We start from the raw sequence: 24400 nt of genomic DNA on the forward strand, positions 1-24400 counted from the left end.
GAGACACACACAGAGAGACACACACAGTGACACACACAGTGACACACACAGGGAGACACACACACAGGGAGACACACACAGTGAGACACACACAGTGAGACACACACAGTGAGACACACACAGTGAGACACACACAGTGAGACACACACAGTGAGACACACACAGTGAGACACACACACAGTGAGACACACACAGTGAGACACACACACAGTGAGACACACACAGTGAGACACACACAGTGACACACACACAGTGAGACACACAGTGAGACACACACAGTGAGACACACACAGTGAGACACACACAGTGAGACACACACAGTGAGACACACACAGTGAGACACACAGTGAGACACACACAGTGAGACACACACAGTGAGACACGGTGAGACACACACAGTGAGACACACACAGTGCGACACACACAGTGAGACACACACAGTGAGACACACAGTGAGACACACACAGTGAGACACACACAGTGACACACACAGGGAGACACACACACAGGGAGACACACACAGTGAGACACACACAGTGAGACACACACAGTGAGACACACACAGTGAGACACAGTGAGACACACACAGTGAGACACACACAGTGAGACACACACAGTGAGACACACACAGTGAGACACACACAGTGAGACACACACAGTGAGACACACAGTGAGACAGTGAGACACACACAGTGAGACACACACAGGGAGACACACACACAGAAACACACAGTGAGACACACAGTGAGACACACAGTGAGACACACACAGTGAGACACACACGGTGAGACACACAGTGAGACACACACAGTGAGACACACACAGTGAGACACACACTGTGAGACACACACAGTGAGACACAGTGAGACACACACAGTGAGACACACACAGTGAGACACACACAGTGAGACACACACTGTGAGACACACACAGTGAGACACAGTGAGACACACACAGTGAGACACACACGTGAGACACACACAGTGAGACACACACAGTGAGACACACAGTGAGACAGTGAGACACACACAGTGAGACACACACAGTGAGACACACACAGTGAGACACACACACAGTGAGACACACACACAGAGACACACACACAGTGAGACACACACAGTGAGACACACACAGTGAGACACACACAGTGAGACACACACAGTGAGACACACACAGTGAGACACACAGTGAGACACACACAGTGAGACACACACAGTGAGACACGGTGAGACACACACAGTGAGACACACACAGTGCGACACACACAGTGAGACACACACAGTGAGACACACAGTGAGACACACACAGTGAGACACACACAGTGACACACACAGGGAGACACACACACAGGGAGACACACACAGTGAGACACACACAGTGAGACACACACAGTGAGACACACACAGTGAGACACAGTGAGACACACACAGTGAGACACACACAGTGAGACACACACAGTGAGACACACACAGTGAGACACACACAGTGAGACACACACAGTGAGACACACAGTGAGACAGTGAGACACACACAGTGAGACACACACAGGGAGACACACACACAGAAACACACAGTGAGACACACAGTGAGACACACAGTGAGACACACACAGTGAGACACACACGGTGAGACACACAGTGAGACACACACAGTGAGACACACACAGTGAGACACACACTGTGAGACACACACAGTGAGACACAGTGAGACACACACAGTGAGACACACACAGTGAGACACACACAGTGAGACACACACTGTGAGACACACACAGTGAGACACAGTGAGACACACACAGTGAGACACACACGTGAGACACACACAGTGAGACACACACAGTGAGACACACAGTGAGACAGTGAGACACACACAGTGAGACACACACAGTGAGACACACACAGTGAGACACACACACAGTGAGACACACACACAGAGACACACACACAGTGAGACACACACAGTGAGACACACACAGTGAGACACACACAGTGAGACACACACAGTGAGACACACACAGTGAGACACACACAGTGAGACACACACAGTGAGACACACACACAGTGAGACACACACACAGAGACACACACACAGTGAGACACACACAGTGAGACACACACAGTGAGACACACACAGTGAGACACACACACAGTGAGACACACACAGTGAGACACACACAGTGAGACACACACAGTGAGACACACACACAGTGAGACACACACACAGTGAGACACACACAGTGAGACACACACACAGTGAGACACACACAGTGAGACACACACAGTGAGACACACACAGTGAGACACACACAGTGAGACACACACAGTGAGACACACACAGTGAGACACACACACAGTGAGACACACACACAGAGACACACACACAGTGAGACACACACAGTGAGACACACACAGTGAGACACACACAGTGAGACACACACAGTGAGACACACACAGTGAGACACACACAGTGAGACACACACAGTGAGACACACACAGTGACACACACAGTGAGACACACACAGTGAGACACACACAGTGAGACACACACAGTGAGACACAGTGAGACACACACAGTGAGACACGGTGAGACACACACAGTGAGACACACACAGTGAGACACACACAGTCAGATACACAGTGAGACACACACACAGTGAGACACACACAGTGAGACACACACAGTGAGACACACACAGGGAGACACACACACAGTGAGACACACACAGTGAGACACACACACAGGGAGACACGGGGAGACACACACAGTGAGACACACACAGTGAGACACACACAGTGAGACGCACACAGTGAGACACACACACAGTGAGACACACACAGTGAGACACACACAGTGAGACACACACAGTGAGACACACACAGTGAGACACACACAGGGAGACACACACAGTGAGACACACACAGTGAGACACGTGGAGACACAGGGAGACACACACAGGGAGACACACACAGGGAGACAGAGTGAGACTCACTTTGCCAAAGTTGTCCTTGTGCTGCTCGTAATCACTGACTCCACTCTAGAGAGAGAGCGAGAGAGAGACACACGGTGAGTGGGTGGGTGAGTGGGTGAGTGGGTGAGTGGGTGGGTGAGTGAGTGGGTGAGTGAGTGGGTGAGTGGGTGAGTGAGTGGGTGGGTGGGTGGGTGAGTGGGTGAGTGGGTGAGTGAGTGGGTGGGTGGGTGGGTGAGTGGGTGGGTGAGTGGGTGAGTGAGTGGGTGAGTGGGTGGGTGGGTGAGTGGGTGGGTGAGTGGGTGAGTGGGTGAGTGGGTGGGTGGGTGGGTGAGTGGGTGGGTGGGTGGGTGAGTGGGTGGGTGAGTGGGTGGGTGAGTGGGTGGGTGGGTGGGTGAGTGGGTGAGTGAGTGAGTGGGTGGGTGAGTGGGTGAGTGAGTCAGTGGGTGAGTGAGTGGGTGAGTGAGTGGGTGAGTGGGTGGGTGGGTGAGTGGGTGAGTGAGTGGGTGGGTGGGTGAGTGGGTGAGTGAGTGAGTGGGTGGGTGAGTGGGTGGGTGAGTGAGTGGGTGGGTGGGTGAGTGGGTGGGTGAGTGGGTGGGTGAGTGGGTGGGTGGGTGAGTGGGTGAGTGGGTGAGTGAGTGTGTGGGTGGGTGAGTGGGTGGGTGGGTGAGTGAGTGGGTGAGTGGGTGAGTGAGTGAGTGAGTGGGTGAGTGGGTGAGTGAGTGGGTGGGTGAGTGAGTGGGTGGGTGAGTGGGTGAGTGAGTGAGTGAGTGGGGGGGTGGGTGGGTGGGTGACTGAATGAGTGAGTGGGTGGGTGGGTGAGTGAGTGGGTGAGTGGGTGAGTGAGTGGGTGGGTGAGTGGGTGAGTGGGTGGGTGAGTGGGTGAGTGAGTGGGTGGGTGAGTGGGTGAGTGAGTGAGTGAGTGGGTGAGTGGGTGAGTGAGTGGGTGGGTGAGTGGGTGAGTGAGTGAGTGAGTGGGGGGGTGAGTGGGTGAGTGAGTGAGTGGGTGGGTGAGTGGGTGAGTGAGTGGGTGGGTGAGTGGGTGAGTGAGTGAGTGTGTGGGTGAGTGGGTGAGTGAATGTGTGGGTGAGTGATTGGGTGGGTGGATGAGTGCATGGGTGGGTAGGTGAGCGAGTGAGTGGGTGAGCGAGTGGGTGAGTGAGTGGGTGAGCGAGTGGGTGGGTGGGTGAGCGAGTGAGTGGGTGAGCGAGTGGGTGAGCGGGTGGGTGAGTGGGTGAGTGAGTGGGTGGGTGAGCGTGTGGGTGAGTGATGCTGCTCACCAGGTCGCTGTGGTGAGTGGGTGAGTGTGCGGTGAGCGAGTGGGTGAGTGAGTGCGTGGGTGAGTGTGCGGTGAGTGAGTGAGTGGGTGAGTGTGCGGTGAGTGAGTGAGTGGGTTAGTGAGTGGGTGGGTGAGCGGGTGGGTGAGTGAGTGAGTGTGTGGGTGAGTGAGTGAGTGTGTGGGTGAGTGAGTGAGTGTGTGGGTGAGTGAGTGAGTGGGTTAGTGAGTGTGTGGGTGAGTGAGTGAGTGTGTGGGTGAGTGAGTGAGTGTGTGGGTGAGTGAGTGAGTGGGTGAGTGAGTGAGTGGGTGAGTGAGTAATGCTGCTCACCAGGTCACTGTGGTGAGTGGGTGGGTGAGTGGGTGAGTGACGTTGCTCACCAGGTCACTGTGGTGAGTGGGTGAGTGAGTGGGTGAGTGAGTGGGTGAGTGACGTTGCTCACCAGGTCACTGTGGTGAGTGAGTGAGTGAGTGACGTTGCTCACCAGGTCGCTGTGGTGAGTGAGTGGGTGAGTGAGTGAGTGGGTGAGTGAGTGGGTGAGTGAGTGAGTGTGTGAGTGAGTGAGTGGGTGAGTGAGTGGGTGAGTGACGTTGCTCACCAGGTCACTGTGGTGAGTGAGTGAGTGGGTGAGTGACGTTGCTCACCAGGTCACTGTGGTGAGTGCGTGGGTGAGTGAGTGGGTGAGTGAGTGGGTGAGTGAGTGGGTGAGTGAGTGGGTGAGTGACTGAGTGAGTGGGTGAGTGATGTTGCTCACCAGGTCGCTGTGGTGAGTGGGTGAGTGAGTGGGTGAGTGGGTGAGTGAGTGGGTGAGTGAGTGGGTGAGTGGGTGAGTGAGTGAGTGGGTGAGTGACTGAGTGAGTGGGTGAGTGATGTTGCTCACCAGGTCACTGTGGTGAGTGCGTGGGTGAGTGAGTGAGTGAGTGGGTGAGTGACTGAGTGAGTGGGTGAGTGAGTGGGTGAGTGATGTTGCTCACCAGGTCACTGTGGTGAGTGAGTGAGTGGGTGAGTGATGTTGCTCACCAGGTCGCTGTGGTGAGTGCGTGGTGAGTGATGGATGTTGCTCACCAGGTCACTGTGGTGAGTGTGTGGGTGAGTGAGTGATGTTGCTCACCAGGTCACTGTGGTGAGTGTGTGGGTGAGTGGGTGAGTGAGTGACGTTGCTCACCAGGTCACTGTGGTGAGTGTGTGGGTGAGTGAGTGATGTTGCTCACCAGGTCACTGTGGTGAGTGTGTGGGTGAGTGAGTGATGTTGCTCACCAGGTCACTGTGGTGAGTGTGTGGGTGAGTGACTGAGTGAGTGACGTTGCTCACCAGGTCACTGTGGTGAGTGCGTGAGTGGGTGAGTGGGTGAGTGAGTGTGTGGGTGAGTGAGTGGGTGAGTGAGTGGGTGAGTGACTGAGTGAGTGGGTGAGTGATGCTGCTCACCAGGTCACTGTGGTGAGTGAGTGGGTGAGTGAGTGTGTGAGTGTGTGGGTGTGTGGGTGAGTGGGTGAGTGTGTGGGTGAGTGACTGAGTGAGTGGGTGAGTGATGCTGCTCACCAGGTCACTGTGGTGAGTGAGTGGGTGAGTGATGTTGCTCACCAAGTCACTGTGGTGAGTGCGTGGGTGAGTGATGTTGCTCACCAGGTGACTGTGGTGAGTGCGTGGGTGAGTGGGTGAGTGAGTGGGTGGGTGAGTGAGTGGGTGAGTGAGTGGGTGAGTGACTGAGTGAGTGATGCTGCTCACCAGGTCACTGTGGTGAGTGAGTGAGTGGGTGAGTGACTGAGTGAGTGACGTTGCTCACCAGGTCACTGTGGTGAGTGCGTGTCATTAGCAGCATGCGCCCCACCAGGTCCGTGGTGGAGACGCCCTGGGTGCGCCGACACTCCCTGACACAGCACCACAGCAGAGCACAGTACACTGTAGCACAGTACACTGTAGTACAGTGCACCGTGGTACAGTACACTGTGGCACAGTACACTGTAGCACAGTACACTGTAGCACAGTACACTGTAGCACAGTACACTGTAGCACAGTACACTGTAGCACAGTACACTGTAGCACAGTACACTGTAGCACAGTACACTGTAGTACAGTACACTGTGGCACAGTACACTATAGTATATACTATATAGTATAGTACACTATAGTACACCACACTACAGTACACTATGGTACAGTACACCATAGTACAGTACACTGTGGTACAGTACACTATAGTACACTGCACTATAGTACAGTTCACTATGGTACAGTACACCACACTTTAGTATATACTATATAGTATAGTACACTATAGTATATACTATATAGTATAGTACACTATAGTATATACTATATAGTATAGTACACTATAGTATATACTATATAGTATAGTACACTATAGTATAGTAAACTATAGTATAGTACACTATAGTATAGTGTACTATACTATAGTACACTATAGTATAGTACACTATAGTATATACTATACTATAGTACACTATAGTATAGTACACTATAGTATATACTATATAGTATAGTACACTATAGTATATACTATATAGTATAGTACACTATAGTATATACTATATAGTATAGTACACTATAGTATATACTATATAGTATAGTACACTATAGTATAGTACACTACACTATAGTACACTACACTATAGTATAGTACACTATAGTATATACTATATAGTATAGTACACTATAGTATATACTATATAGTATAGTACACTATAGTATATACTATATAGTATAGTACACTATAGTATAGTAAACTATAGTATAGTACACTATAGTATAGTGTACTACACTATAGTACACTACACTATAGTACACTATAGTATATACTATATAGTATAGTACACTATAGTATAGTACACTACACTATAGTACAGTACACTATAATATAGTACAAATCAGCATAGTATAGTACAGCATAAAAAATTACACAGTACACCATAGATAGTACAGCACAATAGTTCACCACACTACACCACATTACACCATAGCACAGCACAGCACCACACAACACCACATTACACCATAGCACAGCACCACACTACACCACAACAGCATACTACACCACACTACACCACAGTATACGGTGAGACACGAAAAAACAACGGGCAGACACACAGTGAGACACGGGGAGACATGGGGAGACACAGAGAGACACGGAGAGACACGGAGAGACACAGTGAGACACGGGGAGACACAGGGAGAGACACACGGGGAGACACGGGGAGACACACAGTGAGACACGGAGAGACACGGGGGAGACACGGAGAGACACGGAGAAACACGGGGGAGACAAGGGGAGACACGGAGAGACACACAGTGAGACACGGGGAGACACGGAGAGACACGGAGAGACACGGAGAGACACGGGGGAGACACGGGGAGACACGGGGAGACACGGGGAGACATGGGGAGACACGGTGAGACACAGAGAGACACAGAGAGACACGGGGAGACACGGTGAGACACGGTGAGACACAGAGACATGGGGAGATACGGTGAGACACGGAGAGACATTGGGAGACATGGGGAGACACGGTGAGACACGGGGAGACATGGAGAGACACAGAGAGTCATGGGGAGACACGGTGAGACACGGAGAGACATGGGGAGACACGGTGAGACACAGAGAGACACGGTGAGACACAGAGAGACATGGGGAGACATGGAGAGACACGGAGAGACATTGGGAGACACGGTGAGACACGGAGAGACATGGGGAGACATGGGGAGACACGGTGAGACACGGGGAGACATGGAGAGACACAGAGAGACATGGGGAGACACGGTGAGACACGGAGAGACATGGGGAGACACGGTGAGACACAGAGAGACACGGTGAGACACGGAGAGACATGGGGAGACATGGAGAGACACGGAGAGACATTGGGAGACACGGTGAGACACGGAGAGACATGGGGAGACATGGGGAGACACGGTGAGACACGGGGAGACATGGAGAGACACGGAGAGACATGGGGAGACACACGGTGAGACAAGGTGAGACACAGAGAGACACAGAGACACGGTGAGACACGGTGAGACACGGTGAGACACGGGGAGACATGGGGAGACACGGAGAGACATGGGGAGACACAGAGAGACACAGAGAGACATGGGGAGACACAGAGAGACACGGGGAGACACGGTGAGACACGGAGAGACATGGGGAGACACGGTGAGACACAGAGAGACACGGTGAGACACGGAGAGACATGGGGAGACACGGAGAGACACGGAGAGACATTGGGAGACACGGTGAGACACGGAGAGACATGGGGAGACACGGAGAGACATGGAGAGACACGGAGAGACATGGGGAGACACGGAGAGACATGGGGAGACACACGGTGAGACAAGGTGAGACACAGAGAGACACAGAGACACGGTGAGACACGGGGAGACATGGGGAGACACGGAGAGACACGGTGAGACACGGAGTGACATGGGGAGACACAGAGAGACACGGAGTGACATGGGGAGGCACGGAGAGACACGGAGAGACACGGAGAGACACGGTGAGACACAGAGAGACACAGAGAGACACAGAGAGACACGGTGAGACACGGTGAGACACGGTGAGACACGGAGTGACATGGGGAGACACAGAGAGACACAGAGAGACACAGAGAGACACAGAGAGACACGGTGAGACACGGTGAGACACGGAGTGACATGGGGAGACACAGAGAGACACAGAGAGACACAGAGAGACACGGTGAGACACGGTGAGACACGGTGAGACACAGAGACACAGAGAGACACACGGTGAGACACAGAGAGACACAGAGAGACACGGGGAGACACAGAGAGACATGGGGAGACACAGAGAGACACAGAGAGACACGGAGAGACACGGTGAGACACGGGGAGACACAGAGAGACATGGGGAGACACAGAGAGACACAGAGAGACACAGAGAGACACAGAGAGACACGGGGAGACACGGTGAGACACAGAGAGACACGGTGAGACACGGAGAGACACAGAGAGACACGGTGAGACACAGTGAGACACTGGGAGACACACGATGAGACACAGAGACACGGTGAGACACAGAGAGACATGGTGAGACACGGTGAGACACGGTGAGACACGGAGAGACATGGGAAGACACAGAGAGACACAGAGAGACACAGAGAGACACGGTGAGACACAGAGAGACACGGTGAGACACGGTGAGACACGGGGAGACACAGAGAGACATGGGGAGACACGGAGAGACACGGTGAGACACGGAGAGACACAGAGAGACACGGTGAGACACAGTGAGACACGGTGAGACAAGGTGAGACAAGGTGAGACACGGTGAGACACAGGGAGACACAGGGAGACACACGATGAGACACAGAGACACGGAGAGACACAGAGAGACACGGTGAGACACAGAGAGACACGGTGAGACACGGTGAGACACGGGGAGACACAGAGAGACATGGGGAGACACGGAGAGACACGGTGAGACACGGAGAGACACAGAGAGACACGGTGAGACACGGTGAGACACGGTGAGACACAGAGAGACACGGTGAGACACAGTGAGACACGGTGAGACAAGGTGAGACACGGTGAGACACAGTGAGACACTGGGAGACACACGATGAGACACAGAGACACGGTGAGACACAGAGAGACACGGTGAGACAAGGTGAGACACGGTGAGACACAGAGAGACACGGAGAGACACAGAGAGACACAGAGAGACACAGAGAGACACGGTGAGACACGGTGAGACACGGAGAGACACGGAGAGACACGGAGAGACATGGGGAGACACGGAGAGACACGGAGAGACACAGAGAGACACGGTGAGACACAGAGAGACACAGAGAGACACAGAGAGACACAGAGACACAGAGAGACACGGAGAGACACGGTGAGTCAACAGAGAGACACACGGTGAGACACAGAGAGACACAGAGAGACACGGTGAGAAACGGTGAGACATGTACCGGTATCTGCCGGCCGTCTTCACAGCCTCGTAGGTGTCCTTCCCATCCACGGTGAGGGTGATGTCATCTGCAACATCACCACCACCATCATCATCATCACTACCATCAGCACCACGATCATCATAATCACCACCACCATCATTATCAAGACCACCACAACCATCACCTCCATCATCATCATCACTACAATCATCACCACCACGATCATCATAATCACCACCATCATTATCAAGACCACCACAACCATCACCTCCATCATCATCATCATCACTACCATCACCACCATCACCATCACGATCATCATAATCACCACCATCATTATCAAGACCACCACAACCATCACCTCCATCATCATCATCATCACTACAATCACCACCATCACCACCACGATCATCATAATTACCACCATCATTATCATCACCACCACCACAACCATCACCTCCATCATCAACAACACCACCATCACTTCCACCATCATCATCATCACCTTGGAAGTGAATAATTGAGTAGGTGAGTGAATGAGTGGGTGGGTGAGTGAGTGAGTGAGTGAATGAGTCGGGGGGTGGGTGAGTGGGTGAGCGAGCGGTGAGTGAGTGAGCGGGTGGGTGAGCAATTGAGTGAGTGAGCGGGTGAGTGAGCGGGTGGGTGAGCAATTGAGCGAGTGAGTGAGCGGGTGAGTGAGTGGGTGGGTGAGTGAGTGAGTGAATGAGTCGGTGGGTGGGTGAGTAGGTGAGCGAGCGAGCGTGCGGGTGAGTGAGTGAGCGGGTGGGTGAGTGAGTGAGCGGGTGAGTGAGCGGGTGGGTGAGCAACTGAGCGGGTGAGTGAGCGGGTGAGTGAGCGGGTGGGTGAGTGAGTGAGTGAGTGGGTGGGTGGGTGAGTGAGTGAATGAGTCGGTGGGTGGGTGAGTGGGTGAGCGAGCGAGTGAGCGTGCGGGTGAGTGAGTGAGCGGGTGGGTGAGTGAGTGAGCGGGTGAGTGAGCGGGTGGGTGAACAACTGAGCGAGTGAGTGAGCGGGTGAGTGAGCGGGTGGGTGAGTGAGTGAATGAGTCGGTGGGTGGGTGAGTGGGTGAGCGAGCGAGTGAGCGTGCGGGTGAGTGAGTGAGCGGGTGGGTGAGTGAGTGAGTGAGTGAATGAGTCGGTGGGTGGGTGAGTGGGTGAGCGAGCGAGTGAGCGTGCGGGTGAGTGAGTGAGCGGGTGGGTGAGCAACTGAGCGAGTGAGTGAGCGGGTGAGTGAGCAGGTGGGTGAGCAACTGAGCGAGGGAGTGAGCGGGTGAGCGAGTGAGCGGGTGGGTGAGCAACTGAGCGGGTGGGTGAGTGAGTGAGTGAGTGGGTGAGTGAGCGGGTGGGTGAGCAACTGAGCGAGTGAGTGAGCGGGTGAGTGAGCGAGTGAGTGAGCGGGTGAGCGAGTGAGCTGGTGGGTGAGCGACTGAGCGGGTGAGCGAGCGGGTGAGTGAGCGGGAGGGCGGGCGGGTGGGTGAGTGAGTGAGTGAGTGAATGAGTCGGTGGGTGGGTGAGTGGGTGAGTGAGTGAGCGGGTGAGTGAGTGAATGAGTGAGTGGGTGGGTGAGTGAGTGAATGAGTCGGTGGGTGGGTGAGCGAGCGAGCGGGCGGGTGAGTGAGTGAGCGGGTGGGTGAGCAATTGAGCGAGTGAGTGAGTGAGCGGGTGGGTGAGTGAGTGAATGAGTTGGTGGGTGAGTGAGCGGGTGAGTGAGCGGGAGGGCGGGTGGGTGAGTGAGTGAGTGAGTGAATGAGTCGGTGGGTGGGTGAGTGGGTGAGTGAGTGAGCGGGTGAGTGAGCGGGTGAGCGAGTGAGCGGGAGGGCGGGCGGGTGGGTGAGTGAGTGAATGAGTCGGTGGGTGGGTGAGTGGGTGAGTGAGTGAGCGGGTGGGTGAGCGGGTGAGTGAGTGAATGAGTGGTTGGGTGGGTGAGTGATTGAATGAGTCGGTGCGTGGGTGAGTGGGTGAGCGACTGAGCGGGTGAGCGAGCGGGAGGGCGGGCGGGTGGGCGGGCGGGCGGGCGAATGAGTGGCTAAGCGAGTGAATGGCTGAGCGGGCGAGCCACTCACCCCCGTGCACACAGAACGCGCAGCCGTGCGTGTCCAGCGTGTCGATGCTGGTGACGTACGGAGCCCCAGGCACCACCTCGTCCACCCACTTGATGGCTCGGACCATCCGGTAGCGCTCAGCCTCCGTGAACACCGGGGGGCCCTTGTGGCGAGAAATCTCCGCTGGTTGGCGGGGGGGGGGGGGGCACGGGGGGGGCGGGGGGGGGGGGCGGGGAGGGCACGGGGGAGTGGGGGGCAAGCGCCGTTACACTCACACACTCGTTCACTCACTCATACACTCACTCATACACTCACTCATACACTCACTCACACACTCGTTCACTCACTCACTCATACACTCACTCATACACACACTCACTCATACACTCACTCATACACTCACTCACACACTCGTTCACTCACTCACTCATACACTCACTCATACACACACTCACTCATACACTCACTCATACACTCACTCACTCATACACACACTCACTCATACACTGATTCATACACTCACTCATACACTCACTCACTCATACACTCACTCATTCACGCACTCACTCATACACTCACCCACTCACCCACTCGTTCACTCACTCATACACTCACTCATACACTCACCCACTCACACACTCACTCACACACACACTCACTCATACACTCACCCATTCGTTCACTCACTCATACAGTCACCCACTCACCCACTCATTTACTCACACACTCACACACACACTCACTCATACACTCACCCACTCGTTCACTCATTCACTCACTCATACACTCACCCACTCATTTACTCACTCACTCACTCACACACGCACTCACTCATACACTCACCCACTCGTTCACTCACTCACACACTCAGTCATACACTCTCACTCATACACACACTCACTCAGCCACTGGGTGAGTGTGGGTGAGCGTGTGGATGAGCAAGTGAGCGTGTAGATGAGTGAGTATATGAGTGAGAGAGCGTGTGAGTGAGCGAGTGGGTGAGCAAGTGATCATGTGGGTGAGCGAGCGAGTGGGTGAGCGAGTGAGCGTGTGGGTGAGCGAGTGAGCGTGTGAGTGAGCGAGTGGGTGAGCGTGTGGGTGAGCGAGCGTGTGGGTGAGCGAGTGGGTGAGTGAGCGTGTGGGTGAGCGAGTGGGTGAGCGAGTGAGCGTGTGGGTGAGTGAGTGGGTGAGCGAGTGGGTGAGCGAGTGAGCGTGTGGGTGAGCGAGCGTGTGGGTGAGGGAGCGTGTGGGTGAGTGAGTGGGTGAGCGTGTGGGTGAGTGAGTGGGTGAGCGTGTGGGTGAGCGGCTCACCATCCGTGTGGACTCCCACCACCAAGTAGTCTCCCATCCCCTTGGCCTGCCTCAGCTGATTGGCGTGGCCAAAGTGAACCATGTCATAGCTGCGGGTGAGAACCAGAGTGAGTGACTCACTCACCCACTCATTCATCCACTCACTCACCCACTCACTCATCCACCTGCTCACTCACTCACCAGCTCACTCACTCGCTCACTCACTCACTCGCTCACTCATTCATCCACTCACTCATTCACCTGCTCACTCACTCACCAGCTCACTCACTCACTCACCAGCTCACTCACTCACCACTCACTCAAAACTCACTCACCCACTCATTCATCCACTCACTCACTCACCCACTCACTCATCCACCTGCTCACTCACTCACCAGCTCACTCACTCACCAGCTCACTCACTCACTCACCAGCTCACTCACTCGCTCACTCATTCATCCACTCACTCACTCATCCACCTGCTCACTCACTCATCAGCTCACTCATTCATTCATCCACTCACTCACCCACCTGCTCACTCACCAGCTCACTCATTCACCAGCTCACTCACCAGCTCACTCATCCATTCATCCACTCACTCACCCACTCACCCACCTGCTCACTCACTCACCAGCTCACTCCCTCACTCACCAGCTCAATCATTCATCCACCCACTCATCCACCTGCTCACTCACCAGCTCACTCCCTCACCAGCTCACTCATTCATTCATCCACTCACTCAGCGACTCACCCACTCATCCACCAGTTCACTCACTCACCTGCTCACTCACTCACCAGCTCACTCACTCACCAGCTCACTCATTCATTCATCCACTCACTCAGCGACTCACCCACCCATCCACCTGCTCACTCCCTCACTCACCAGCTCACTCATTCACCCACTCACTCACTCATCCACCTGCTCACTCACTCACCAGCTCACTCATTCACCACTCACTCACCAGCTCACTCACCACTCACTCACCCACCCACTCACTCACCACTCACTCACCCACCCACTCACTCACCAGCTCACTCACCCACCCACTCACTCATCCACCAGATCACTCACTCACCCACCCACTCATCCACCTGCTCACTCACCCACTCACTCACTCACCAGCTCACTCAGCAATCCACTCACTCATCCACCAGCTCACTCACTCACCAGCTCACTCCCTCACTCACTCATTCATCCACTCACTCATCCACCTGCTCACTCACTCACCAGCTCACTCATTCATCCACCTGCTCACTCACTCACCAGCTCACTCACTCACTCACCCACCCATTCATCCACCTGCTAACTCACCAGCTCACTCACTCACCCACCCACTCATCTATTCACTGAGCTCTATGGGAGCAGTGAGTCTCAAGTGATTGACATAGAGCCCGATGGGAGGTGACCTCAGCATTAATTATGTTAATTTAGACAGAAGGCCAAAGACGCATTTATGTTAATACGCACACCATGTCAACCAATCCGGCGTGCGATCACCAATGAGGTTGATTAAATTATGCTAATCACGCTGCAACTGACCAATCACCCTTCGGCGTCGTGAATAAATCACGTTAATGAGACCCGCGACGGACGATAATCGTGAGTGACAACGATAATCGTGACGGAGACGACGATAATCGTGAAGACGACGATAATCGTGACGACGATAATAGCGAGCGTGACGATAAACGCGACGGGGACGACGATAATCGTGAGTACGATAATCGTGACGACGATAATCGTGAGTACGACGATAAACCGTGACGGTGAAGATAATCGCGAGTGTGACGATAATCGCGACGGTAATCGCGACGACGATAATCGTGAGTGTGACGATAATCGCGCAAACGACGATAATCGTGAGTGTGAAGACGATAATCGCGACGACGATAATCGTGAGTGACGACGGCGATAATTGTGAGTGACGACGATAATCGTGACGATAATCGTGAGGGTGACGACGATAATCGTGTGACTGCGATAATCGTGACGGCGGCGATAATCGCGACTCACCAACCGTCGCACCAGACCCGCACGGGGCGGCCTCGCGACTCGGAGTCCGCGCCGCTCGCAGCCGCCGCCGATGCCGCCGAGACGCCGTTCTTTATCATCATTATTAGTATTAACGATTATTCTAATTGTTGTTGTTAGTACTATTTTTTTTTAAACTACGTTGTGTGCGAGGAGAATATTTTTCTTAGTTGTATTTACAAATGTCAATTTTTTTTTTAAACTGTACCAAGACGAGACGATTTAACAACGCCGACGATTTAATAATAATAATAACTATTATTATTGTTAAACTGCCAACTGTTTACAAACTGTGAGGTAAAGTGAGTATGTTGGTGCGTGTGTGGTGTGCGTGTGGTGGAGCGTGTGTGTGGTGGAGCGTGAGGAGATTTTTTTTTTATAATTTATAAAAAAGATATATATATATTTTTTAAACTCTATCAAGACGAGACGATTTAGGAACGACGATTAATAAATAAAGTTTTAAAATTAGTTATATTCTCCTCCTTCGCTTAAAGGAGACGAAAAGACGAACGGCTGCGCAAAGCGACTGAGGAGAGCCGGGGAAACGCGAAGCCCCGGCGTCCCGACGTCACGCCCTGACGCATAAATTATGATAATATAAAGCGGCGCGCGCATGCGCGAGCGAGCCGGGCCAATCAACGTGGGGCACGGCCCGTCACGTTGACCAATGGGAGAAGGTCAGGCAGCTCTGCATAAATTATGCAGATGAGAAGCTCAATGGGGGTGAAAGGGTGAGGGCGTTATGTTAATGAGAATGGAAGCCAAGCCAATGAGAGCACGCACGAGGGCCGAACGTCGATTTAGGATTGGAGGGGCGGAGAAAAAAAGATGTGCACATAAATTAACATAATAAGGCGTCCGCGGCCAATGAGCGTTTAGGGATCGCCACGCATGGGATCGGCCGATCCCGGAAGACGCGCATAAATTATGTTAATGATCAAACTCTGAACTCCGGTGACTCTCCTTAAATTATGATAATCATGTGGCGTGACCTGTCGCGTCACGCGCTTAAATTATGTTTATCGCACCATCCCTTGCCCTTATATGGCCATCATCTCCAAACCGAATTGGCTGGGCTTTGAATAAATTATGTTAATTACAGTGGGTGGGGTGGGGGTTGTGGCTTGGGGGTGACGCTCATTTGCATGGCGAATCACGTGATCCTTGTACCTGGGTGTGGTTCGGGACGCGCCTAGGTCAACTCAGCCTTTACAATAAATAAATAATTGGGTGTCACGTGGTCGAGGTGACACGTGGAGCCTGACACAGAGACCCCGTGGGCGGTGACGTCACCGCGGCGCCTGTGCCAGGCTAGGTGCAGGAGGAGGTGGTCACATGACAGACCCAGCAGGTGACATAGGTTGTGCTGCTGTGCCAGGCTAGGTGCAGGAGGAGGTGGTCACGTGACATACCCGGCAGGTGCCATGGGTTGTACTGCTGTGCCAGGCTAGGTGCATGAGGAGGTGGTCACGTGACAGACCCAGCAGGTGCCATGGGTTGTGCTGCTGTGCCAGGCTAGGTGCGACATAGTGGGTAGGTGGGTGAGTGGGTGGGTGAGTGAGTGGGTGGGTGAGTGAGCGAGTGGGTGGGTGAGTGAGTGGGTGAGTGAGTGAGTGGGTGAGTGGGTGGGTGGGTGAGTGAGCGAGTGGGTGGGTGAGTGAGTGGGTGAGTGAGTGGGTGAGTGAGTGGGTGGGTGAGTGAGTGAGTGGGTGAGTGAGTGGGTGGGTGAGTGAGTGGGTGAGTGGGTGAGTGGGTGGGTGGGTGAGTGAGCGAGTGGGTGGGTGAGTGAGTGAGTGGGTGAGTGAGTGGGTGGGTGAGTGGGTGGGTGGGTGAGTGAGCGAGTGGGTGGGTGAGTGAGTGGGTGAGTGAGTGGGTGGGTGAGAGGGTGAGTGGGTGAGTGAGTGGGTGAGTGAGTGGGTGGGTGAGTGGGTGGGTGGGTGAGTGGGTGGGTGAGTGAGTGGGTGGGTGAGTGAGTGAGTGGGTGAGTGGGTCGGTGAGTGAGTGAGTGGGTGAGTGAGTGGGTGGGTGAGTGAGTGAGTGGGTGAGTGGGTGGGTGAGTGAGTGGGTGAGTGAGTGAGTGTGTGAGTGGCTGAGTGAGTGAGTGTGTGAGTGGGTGAATGAGTGTGTGAGTGACTGAGTGAGTGAGTGTGTGAGTGGGTGAATGAGTGTGTGAGTGACTGAGTGACTGAGTGAGTGAGTCAGTGGCTGAGTGAGTGTGTGTGTGACTGAGTGAGTGACTGAGTGAGGGTGTAACTGAGTGTGTGAGTGTGTGACTGAGTGAGTGAGTGTGTGAGTGTGTGACTGACTGAGTGTGTGAGTGAGTGAGTGACTGAGTGAGTGTGTGACTGAGTGAGCGTGTAACTGAGTGAGTGTGTGAGTGTGTGACTGAGTGAGTGAGTGTGTGAGTGAGTGTGTGAGTGTGTAACTGACTGAGTGAGTGTGTGACTGAGTGTGTGACTGAGTGACTGAGTGTGTGACTGAGTGAGTGACTGAGTGTGTGACTGAGTGAGTGAGTGTGTGAGTGTGTGAGTGTGTAACTGACTGAGTGAGTGTGTGACTGAGTGTGTGAGTGTGTAACTGAGTGAGTGTGTGACTGACTGAGTGAGTGTGTGACTGAGTGTGTGAGTGTGTGACTGAGTGAGTGTGTGAGTGAGTGTGTAACTGAGTGTGTGAGTGTGTAACTGAGTGAGTGTGTGACTGAGTGTGTGACTGAGTGAGTGACTGAGTGAGTGACTGAGTAAGTGAGTGTGTAACTGAGTGAGTGTGACTGAGTGAGTGTGTAACTGAGTAAGTGAGTGTGTGACTGAGTGAGTGACTGAGTGAGTGACTGAGTGAGTGTGTGACTGAGTGTGTGAGTGAGTGTGTGACTGAGTGACTGAGTGAGTGTGTAACTGAGTGAGTGTGTGACTGAGTGAGTGTGTAACTGAGTGAGTGTGTGACTGAGTGAGTGTGTAACTGAGTGAGTGTGTGACTGAGTGAGTGTGTAACTGAGTGAGTGTGTGACTGAGTGAGTGTGTAACTGAGTGAGTGTGTGACTGAGTGAGTGTGTAACTGAGTGAGTGTGTGACTGAGTGAGTGTGTAACTGAGTGAGTGTGTAACTGAGTGAGTGTGTGACTGAGTGAGTGTGTAACTGAGTGAGTGTGTAACTGAGTGAGTGTGTAACTGAGTGAGTGTGTGACTGAGTGAGTGTGTAACTGAGTGAGTGTGTGACTGAGTGAGTGTGTAACTGAGTAAGTGAGTGTATGACTGAGTGAGTGACTGAGTGAGTGACTGAGTGAGTGTGTGACTGAGTGTGTGAGTGAGTGTGTGACTGAGTGACTGAGTGAGTGTGTAACTGAGTGAGTGTGTGACTGAGTGAGTGTGTAACTGAGTGAGTGTGTGACTGAGTGAGTGTGTAACTGAGTGAGTGTGTGACTGAGTGAGTGTGTAACTGAGTGAGTGTGTGACTGAGTGAGTGTGTAACTGAGTGAGTGTGTGACTGAGTGAGTGTGTAACTGAGTGAGTGTGTGACTGAGTGAGTGTGTAACTGAGTGAGTGTGTAACTGAGTGAGTGTGTGACTGAGTGAGTGTGTGACTGAGTGAGTGTGTAACTGAGTGAGTGTGTAACTGAGTGAGTGTGTAACTGAGTGAGTGTGTAACTGAGTAAGTGAGTGTGTGACTGAGTGTGTGAGTGAGTGTGTAACTGAGTGAGTGTGACTGAGTGAGTGTGTAACTGAGTAAGTGAGTGTGTGACTGAGTGAGTGACTGAGTGAGTGACTGAGTGAGTGTGTGACTGAGTGTGTGTGTAACTGAGTGAGTGTGTGACTGAGTGAGTGTGTAACTGAGTGAGTGTGTGACTGAGTGAGTGTGTAACTGAGTGAGTGTGTGACTGAGTGAGTGTGTAACTGAGTGAGTGTGTGACTGAGTGAGTGTGTAACTGAGTGAGTGTGTGACTGAGTGAGTGTGTAACTGAGTGAGTGTGTGACTGAGTGAGTGTGTAACTGAGTGAGTGTGTAACTGAGTAAGTGAGTGTGTGACTGAGTGTGTGAGTGAGTGTGTAACTGAGTGAGTGTGTAACTGAGTTAGTGAGTGTGTAACTGAGTGAGTGTGTGACTGAGTGTGTGTGTGACTGAGTGAGTGTGTGACTGACTGAGTGAGTGTGTGACTGAGTGTGTGAGTGTGTGACTGAGTGAGTGTGTGAGTGAGTGTGTAACTGAGTGTGTGAGTGTGTAACTGAGTGAGTGTGTGACTGAGTGTGTGACTGAGTGAGTGACTGAGTGAGTGACTGAGTAAGTGAGTGTGTAACTGAGTGAGTGTGACTGAGTGAGTGTGTAACTGAGTAAGTGAGTGTGTGACTGAGTGAGTGACTGAGTGAGTGACTGAGTGAGTGTGTGACTGAGTGTGTGAGTGAGTGTGTGACTGAGTGACTGAGTGAGTGTGTAACTGAGTGAGTGTGTGACTGAGTGAGTGTGTAACTGAGTGAGTGTGTGACTGAGTGAGTGTGTAACTGAGTGAGTGTGTAACTGAGTGAGTGTGTGACTGAGTGAGTGTGTAACTGAGTGAGTGTGTAACTGAGTGAGTGTGTAACTGAGTGAGTGTGTGACTGAGTGAGTGACTGAGTGAGTGACTGAGTGAGTGTGTGACTGAGTGTGTGACTGAGTGAGTGACTGAGTGAGTGACTGAGTGAGTGTGTGACTGAGTGTGTGAGTGAGTGTGTGACTGAGTGACTGAGTGAGTGTGTAACTGAGTGAGTGTGTGACTGAGTGAGTGTGTAACTGAGTGAGTGTGTGACTGAGTGAGTGTGTAACTGAGTGAGTGTGTGACTGAGTGAGTGTGTAACTGAGTGAGTGTGTGACTGAGTGAGTGTGTAACTGAGTGAGTGTGTGACTGAGTGAGTGTGTAACTGAGTGAGTGTGTGACTGAGTGAGTGTGTAACTGAGTGAGTGTGTAACTGAGTGAGTGTGTGACTGAGTGAGTGTGTGACTGAGTGAGTGTGTAACTGAGTGAGTGTGTAACTGAGTGAGTGTGTAACTGAGTGAGTGTGTAACTGAGTAAGTGAGTGTGTGACTGAGTGTGTGAGTGAGTGTGTAACTGAGTGAGTGTGACTGAGTGAGTGTGTAACTGAGTAAGTGAGTGTGTGACTGAGTGAGTGACTGAGTGAGTGACTGAGTGAGTGTGTGACTGAGTGTGTGAGTGAGTGTGTGACTGAGTGACTGAGTGAGTGTGTAACTGAGTGAGTGTGTGACTGAGTGAGTGTGTAACTGAGTGAGTGTGTGACTGAGTGAGTGTGTAACTGAGTGAGTGTGTGACTGAGTGAGTGTGTAACTGAGTGAGTGTGTGACTGAGTGAGTGTGTAACTGAGTGAGTGTGTAACTGAGTAAGTGAGTGTGTGACTGAGTGTGTGAGTGAGTGTGTAACTGAGTGAGTGTGTAACTGAGTTAGTGAGTGTGTAACTGAGTGAGTGTGTGACTGAGTGTGTGTGTGACTGAGTGAGTGTGTGACTGAGTGAGTGTGTGACTGAGTGACTGAGTGTGTGTGTGACTGAGTGAGTGAGTGTGTAACTGAGTAAGTGAGTGTGTGACTGAGTGAGTGAGTGTGTGACTGAGTGACTGAGTGAGTGTGTGACTGAGTGACTGAGTGAGTGTGTGACTGAGTGTGTGAGTGTGTAACTGAGTAAGTGAGTGTGTGACTGACTGAGTGAGTGTGTGAGTGTGTAACTGAGTGAGTGTGTGACTGAGTGAGTGTGTAACTGAGTGAGTGTGTGACTGAGTGAGTCACTGAGTGTGTGACTGAGTGAGTGAGTGACTGAGTGTGACTGCTACAGTATTCGCTGACGGCACTTGTCCCCAGCGCTCCCCTTGTGTGGGCTATCTGGGAGAACCTTTACTTGTGTGTGTGTCTGTGTGTATGTGTGTCTGTGTGTGTCTGTGTCTATGTGTCTGTGTGTGTCTGTGTGTGTATGTGTCTGTGTCTGTCTGTGTATGTGTGTGTGTGTCTGTGTGTGTGTCTGTGTGTATGTGTTTGTGTGTGTGTCTGTGTGTGTCTATGTGTGTGTGTTTGTGTGTGTATGTCTGTGTGTGTGTCTGTGTGTGTGTCTGTGTGTGTATGTGTCTGTGTGTGTATGTGTTTGTGTGTGTGTCTGTGTATGTGTGTCTCTGTGTGTGTATGTGTCTGTGTGTGTGTCTGTGTGTGTGTGTCTGTGTCTGTGTGTGTATGTGTCTGTGTGTGTCTGTGTGTGTATGTGTCTGTGTGTCTATGTGTCTGTGTGTCTATGTGTCTGTGTGTCTATGTGTCTGTGTGTGTCTCTGTGTGTGTATGTGTCTGTGTGTGTGTCTGTGTGTGTGTCTGTGTGTATGTGTGTCTGTGTGTATGTGTCTGTGTGTATGTGTCTGTGTGTGTATGTGTGTGTCTGTGTGTGTCTGTGTGTGTGTGGATGTGTGTGTGCCTGTGTGTGTGTGTATGTGTGTGTCTGTGTGTGTGGAGGGCAGTTGTGGAGAGAGTGGAGAGTTTCCCATACCTGGGCAGTGTGCTTATGACTGGCTCCAGTTTAACAGCAGAGGTCTCACTCCGAATCAGTCGAGCGGCAATATCTTTTCATCGGTTGCGTAACGCTGTGTGGAAGCTACCTGGTCTGTCGCTCCGCACTAAGCTTCAGGTCTTCTCGGCCACGGTCATTCCCTCCCTTCTCTACGCTTGCGAAACGTGGACCCCCCTAATGGAACATCTTCGCCGGTTAGAAACATTTAGGCTGACCTGCCTACGATCCATCCTGGGTTTAACCAGACTGGATTGTGTGAGGAGCTCACAAATCCTTGAAAGATCTGGGCAGGGTCCCATCGGTGAGCTCCTCCGGCAGGCAAGGCTGCGATGGCTGGGTCATGTAGCCCGCATGCCCAGCCACCGCATGCCGAAACAGCTTTTGTTTGGCCGGATTGAGGGGGCTAAGCGGGCGCGGCACGGGCTAGAGAAGAGATGGAGTGATGTGGTACAGGAGGACGTGGAGCTGAGTGGACTTGCCGATGACTGGTACCAGCGGTGTCAAGATCGGCCTCTGTGGAGGAGGCTCGTGAAGGACGCTACTGGGCAGTTGGAGGCAGTCGCCCTCCAACAACAACGGAGGGCGGAGGAGCGACGCTCACAACAGCGAGCGGAGCGCCGGGTGGCTAAAGCACAGCAGGTTGGCACAGTAGGGGCACAGGTGGTGCATCAGCCAGTCATCTCAGTCAGTCGACCCGTGGCACCTGGGTCTGCCCCGTGACCTCCTGCCAGCGGGCGTTCGACACTTCACGTGGCCTCAGGGTGCACATGGCCTGGCACAAGCGTCGTGGTGACGTCACCGCCACTTAGTGGCGAATGGCGGTTGTTGTTGTTGTTGTCTGTGTGTGTGTATGTGTGTCTGTGTGTGTGTCTCTGTGTGTGTGTCTGTGTGTGTCTGTGTATGTGTGTGTATGTGTGTCTGTATGTGTGTCTGTGTGTGTATGTGTCTGCGTGTGTATGTGTCTGTGTGTGTATGTCTGTGTATGTCTGTGTGTGTGTCTGTGTATGTATGTGTGTGTGTCTGTGTGTGTCTGTATGTGTGTGTGTCTGTATGTGTGTCTGTGTGTGTATGTGTGTGTCTGTGTGTCTGTATGTGTGTGTGTCTGCGTGTGGCTGTGTATGTGTGTGTCTGTGTGTGTATGTGTCTGTGTGTGTATGTGTCTGTGTGTGTATGTGTCTGTGTGTGTATGTGTCTGTGTGTGTATGTCTGTGTGTATGTGTCTGTGTGTGTGTCTGTGTGTGTCTGTGTGTGTGTCTTTGTGTGTGTCTGTGGGTGTGTCTATATGTGTGTCTGTGTGTGTATGTGTGTTTGTCTGTGTGTATGTGTCTGTGTGTCTGTGTGTATGTGTCTGTGTCTGTATGTGTGTGTATGTGTGTGTGCCTGTGTGTGTGTCTGTGTGTGTGTATGTGTGTCTGTGTGTGTCTGTGTGTGCGTGTCTGTGTGTATGTGTGTCTGTGTGTGTATCTGTGTGTGTGTATGTGTGTGTCTGTGTGTGTGTATGTGTCTGTGTATGTGTGTGTGTATGTGTGTGTCTGTATGTGTGTCTGTGTGTGTATGTGTCTGTGTGTGTATGTGTCTGTGTGTGTATGTCTGTGTGAGTCTGTGTATGTGTATGTGTGTGTCTGTATGTGTGTCTGTGTGGTTTTCACACCTGATGATGATTGCTGCTCGTGTTGCAGTCGAAACGTCGTGAGAATTTTATTGTTTTATATTTTTATTGTTTTATTGTTTCCCTTCCACGTGGTGGTGACTTTACCGAAAGAACCCAAAATATAATTGAATTGTTCTAACAACACTAATTTTGATTTTCATTATTAACTATGTGATTATTTAAATTTACTAAGGGTCACCTTTTATTTATTCCGCGAAGAAGCATTGTGACTTAACCACGGGAGAATGTAGAAGCATTAAATTTCGTAAAATGTTTGGAATTATTGTTATTAAACATTTCGATTTTAATGATTCCACCGTTGAATTTTATGCTAAATTTCAGCTTTCCAACGCCTCCTTTTTAATAAATGTTTCCTACCTACAACATCGGAGTGCAGGGCCACATTAAATTCGCACTACAAATGAATAATAGTTTTAAGTAATAAAAATAATAATAAAATATTAGTTTAAAGCGATTCGAGGCACGTGTTTTATTTTCCAAAATGGAAATATCGTTTTGGGGGGAGGGGCGGAGCTTTGTGACGTCATGTTTGAGGGGGTGTGTGTCTGACTTTTTGTGACGTCATTTATGTACGGCCCCTTAGCGTTGACGTCATCATTGGCGCGCGTAGCAGTGAATAAAAACGTCGTGTTTTTAAAATTAACGAAAAATAAAAAAAAACAC

General features: G+C 52.0%; 1 protein-coding gene across 1 annotated transcript in view; it reads right to left on the minus strand.

Moving 5' to 3' along the window:
* Positions 1–16137, minus strand: part of PCYT2 (phosphate cytidylyltransferase 2, ethanolamine) — a 45931-nt gene extending 29794 nt beyond the window's left edge. Inside the window, exons 1-6 of the mRNA XM_076055623.1 lie at positions 15527–16137; positions 13534–13622; positions 12244–12405; positions 10182–10248; positions 6026–6110; positions 2990–3034 (exon numbers count right to left, since the gene is read on the minus strand). Coding sequence (XP_075911738.1) covers positions 2990–3034; positions 6026–6110; positions 10182–10248; positions 12244–12405; positions 13534–13622; positions 15527–15627 — 549 coding nt within the window. The 5' untranslated portion in view covers positions 15628–16137. The remainder of the gene's footprint in view (positions 1–2989; positions 3035–6025; positions 6111–10181; positions 10249–12243; positions 12406–13533; positions 13623–15526) is intronic.
* Between the last annotated feature and the right edge of the window lie 8263 nt (positions 16138–24400).

This window comes from Petromyzon marinus, chromosome 72, assembly GCF_048934315.1.
Source record: "Petromyzon marinus isolate PM22_M1 ecotype Great Lakes invasive population chromosome 72, UKy_Petmar_22M1.pri1.0, whole genome shotgun sequence".
Lineage (NCBI taxonomy): Eukaryota > Metazoa > Chordata > Hyperoartia > Petromyzontiformes > Petromyzontidae > Petromyzon > Petromyzon marinus.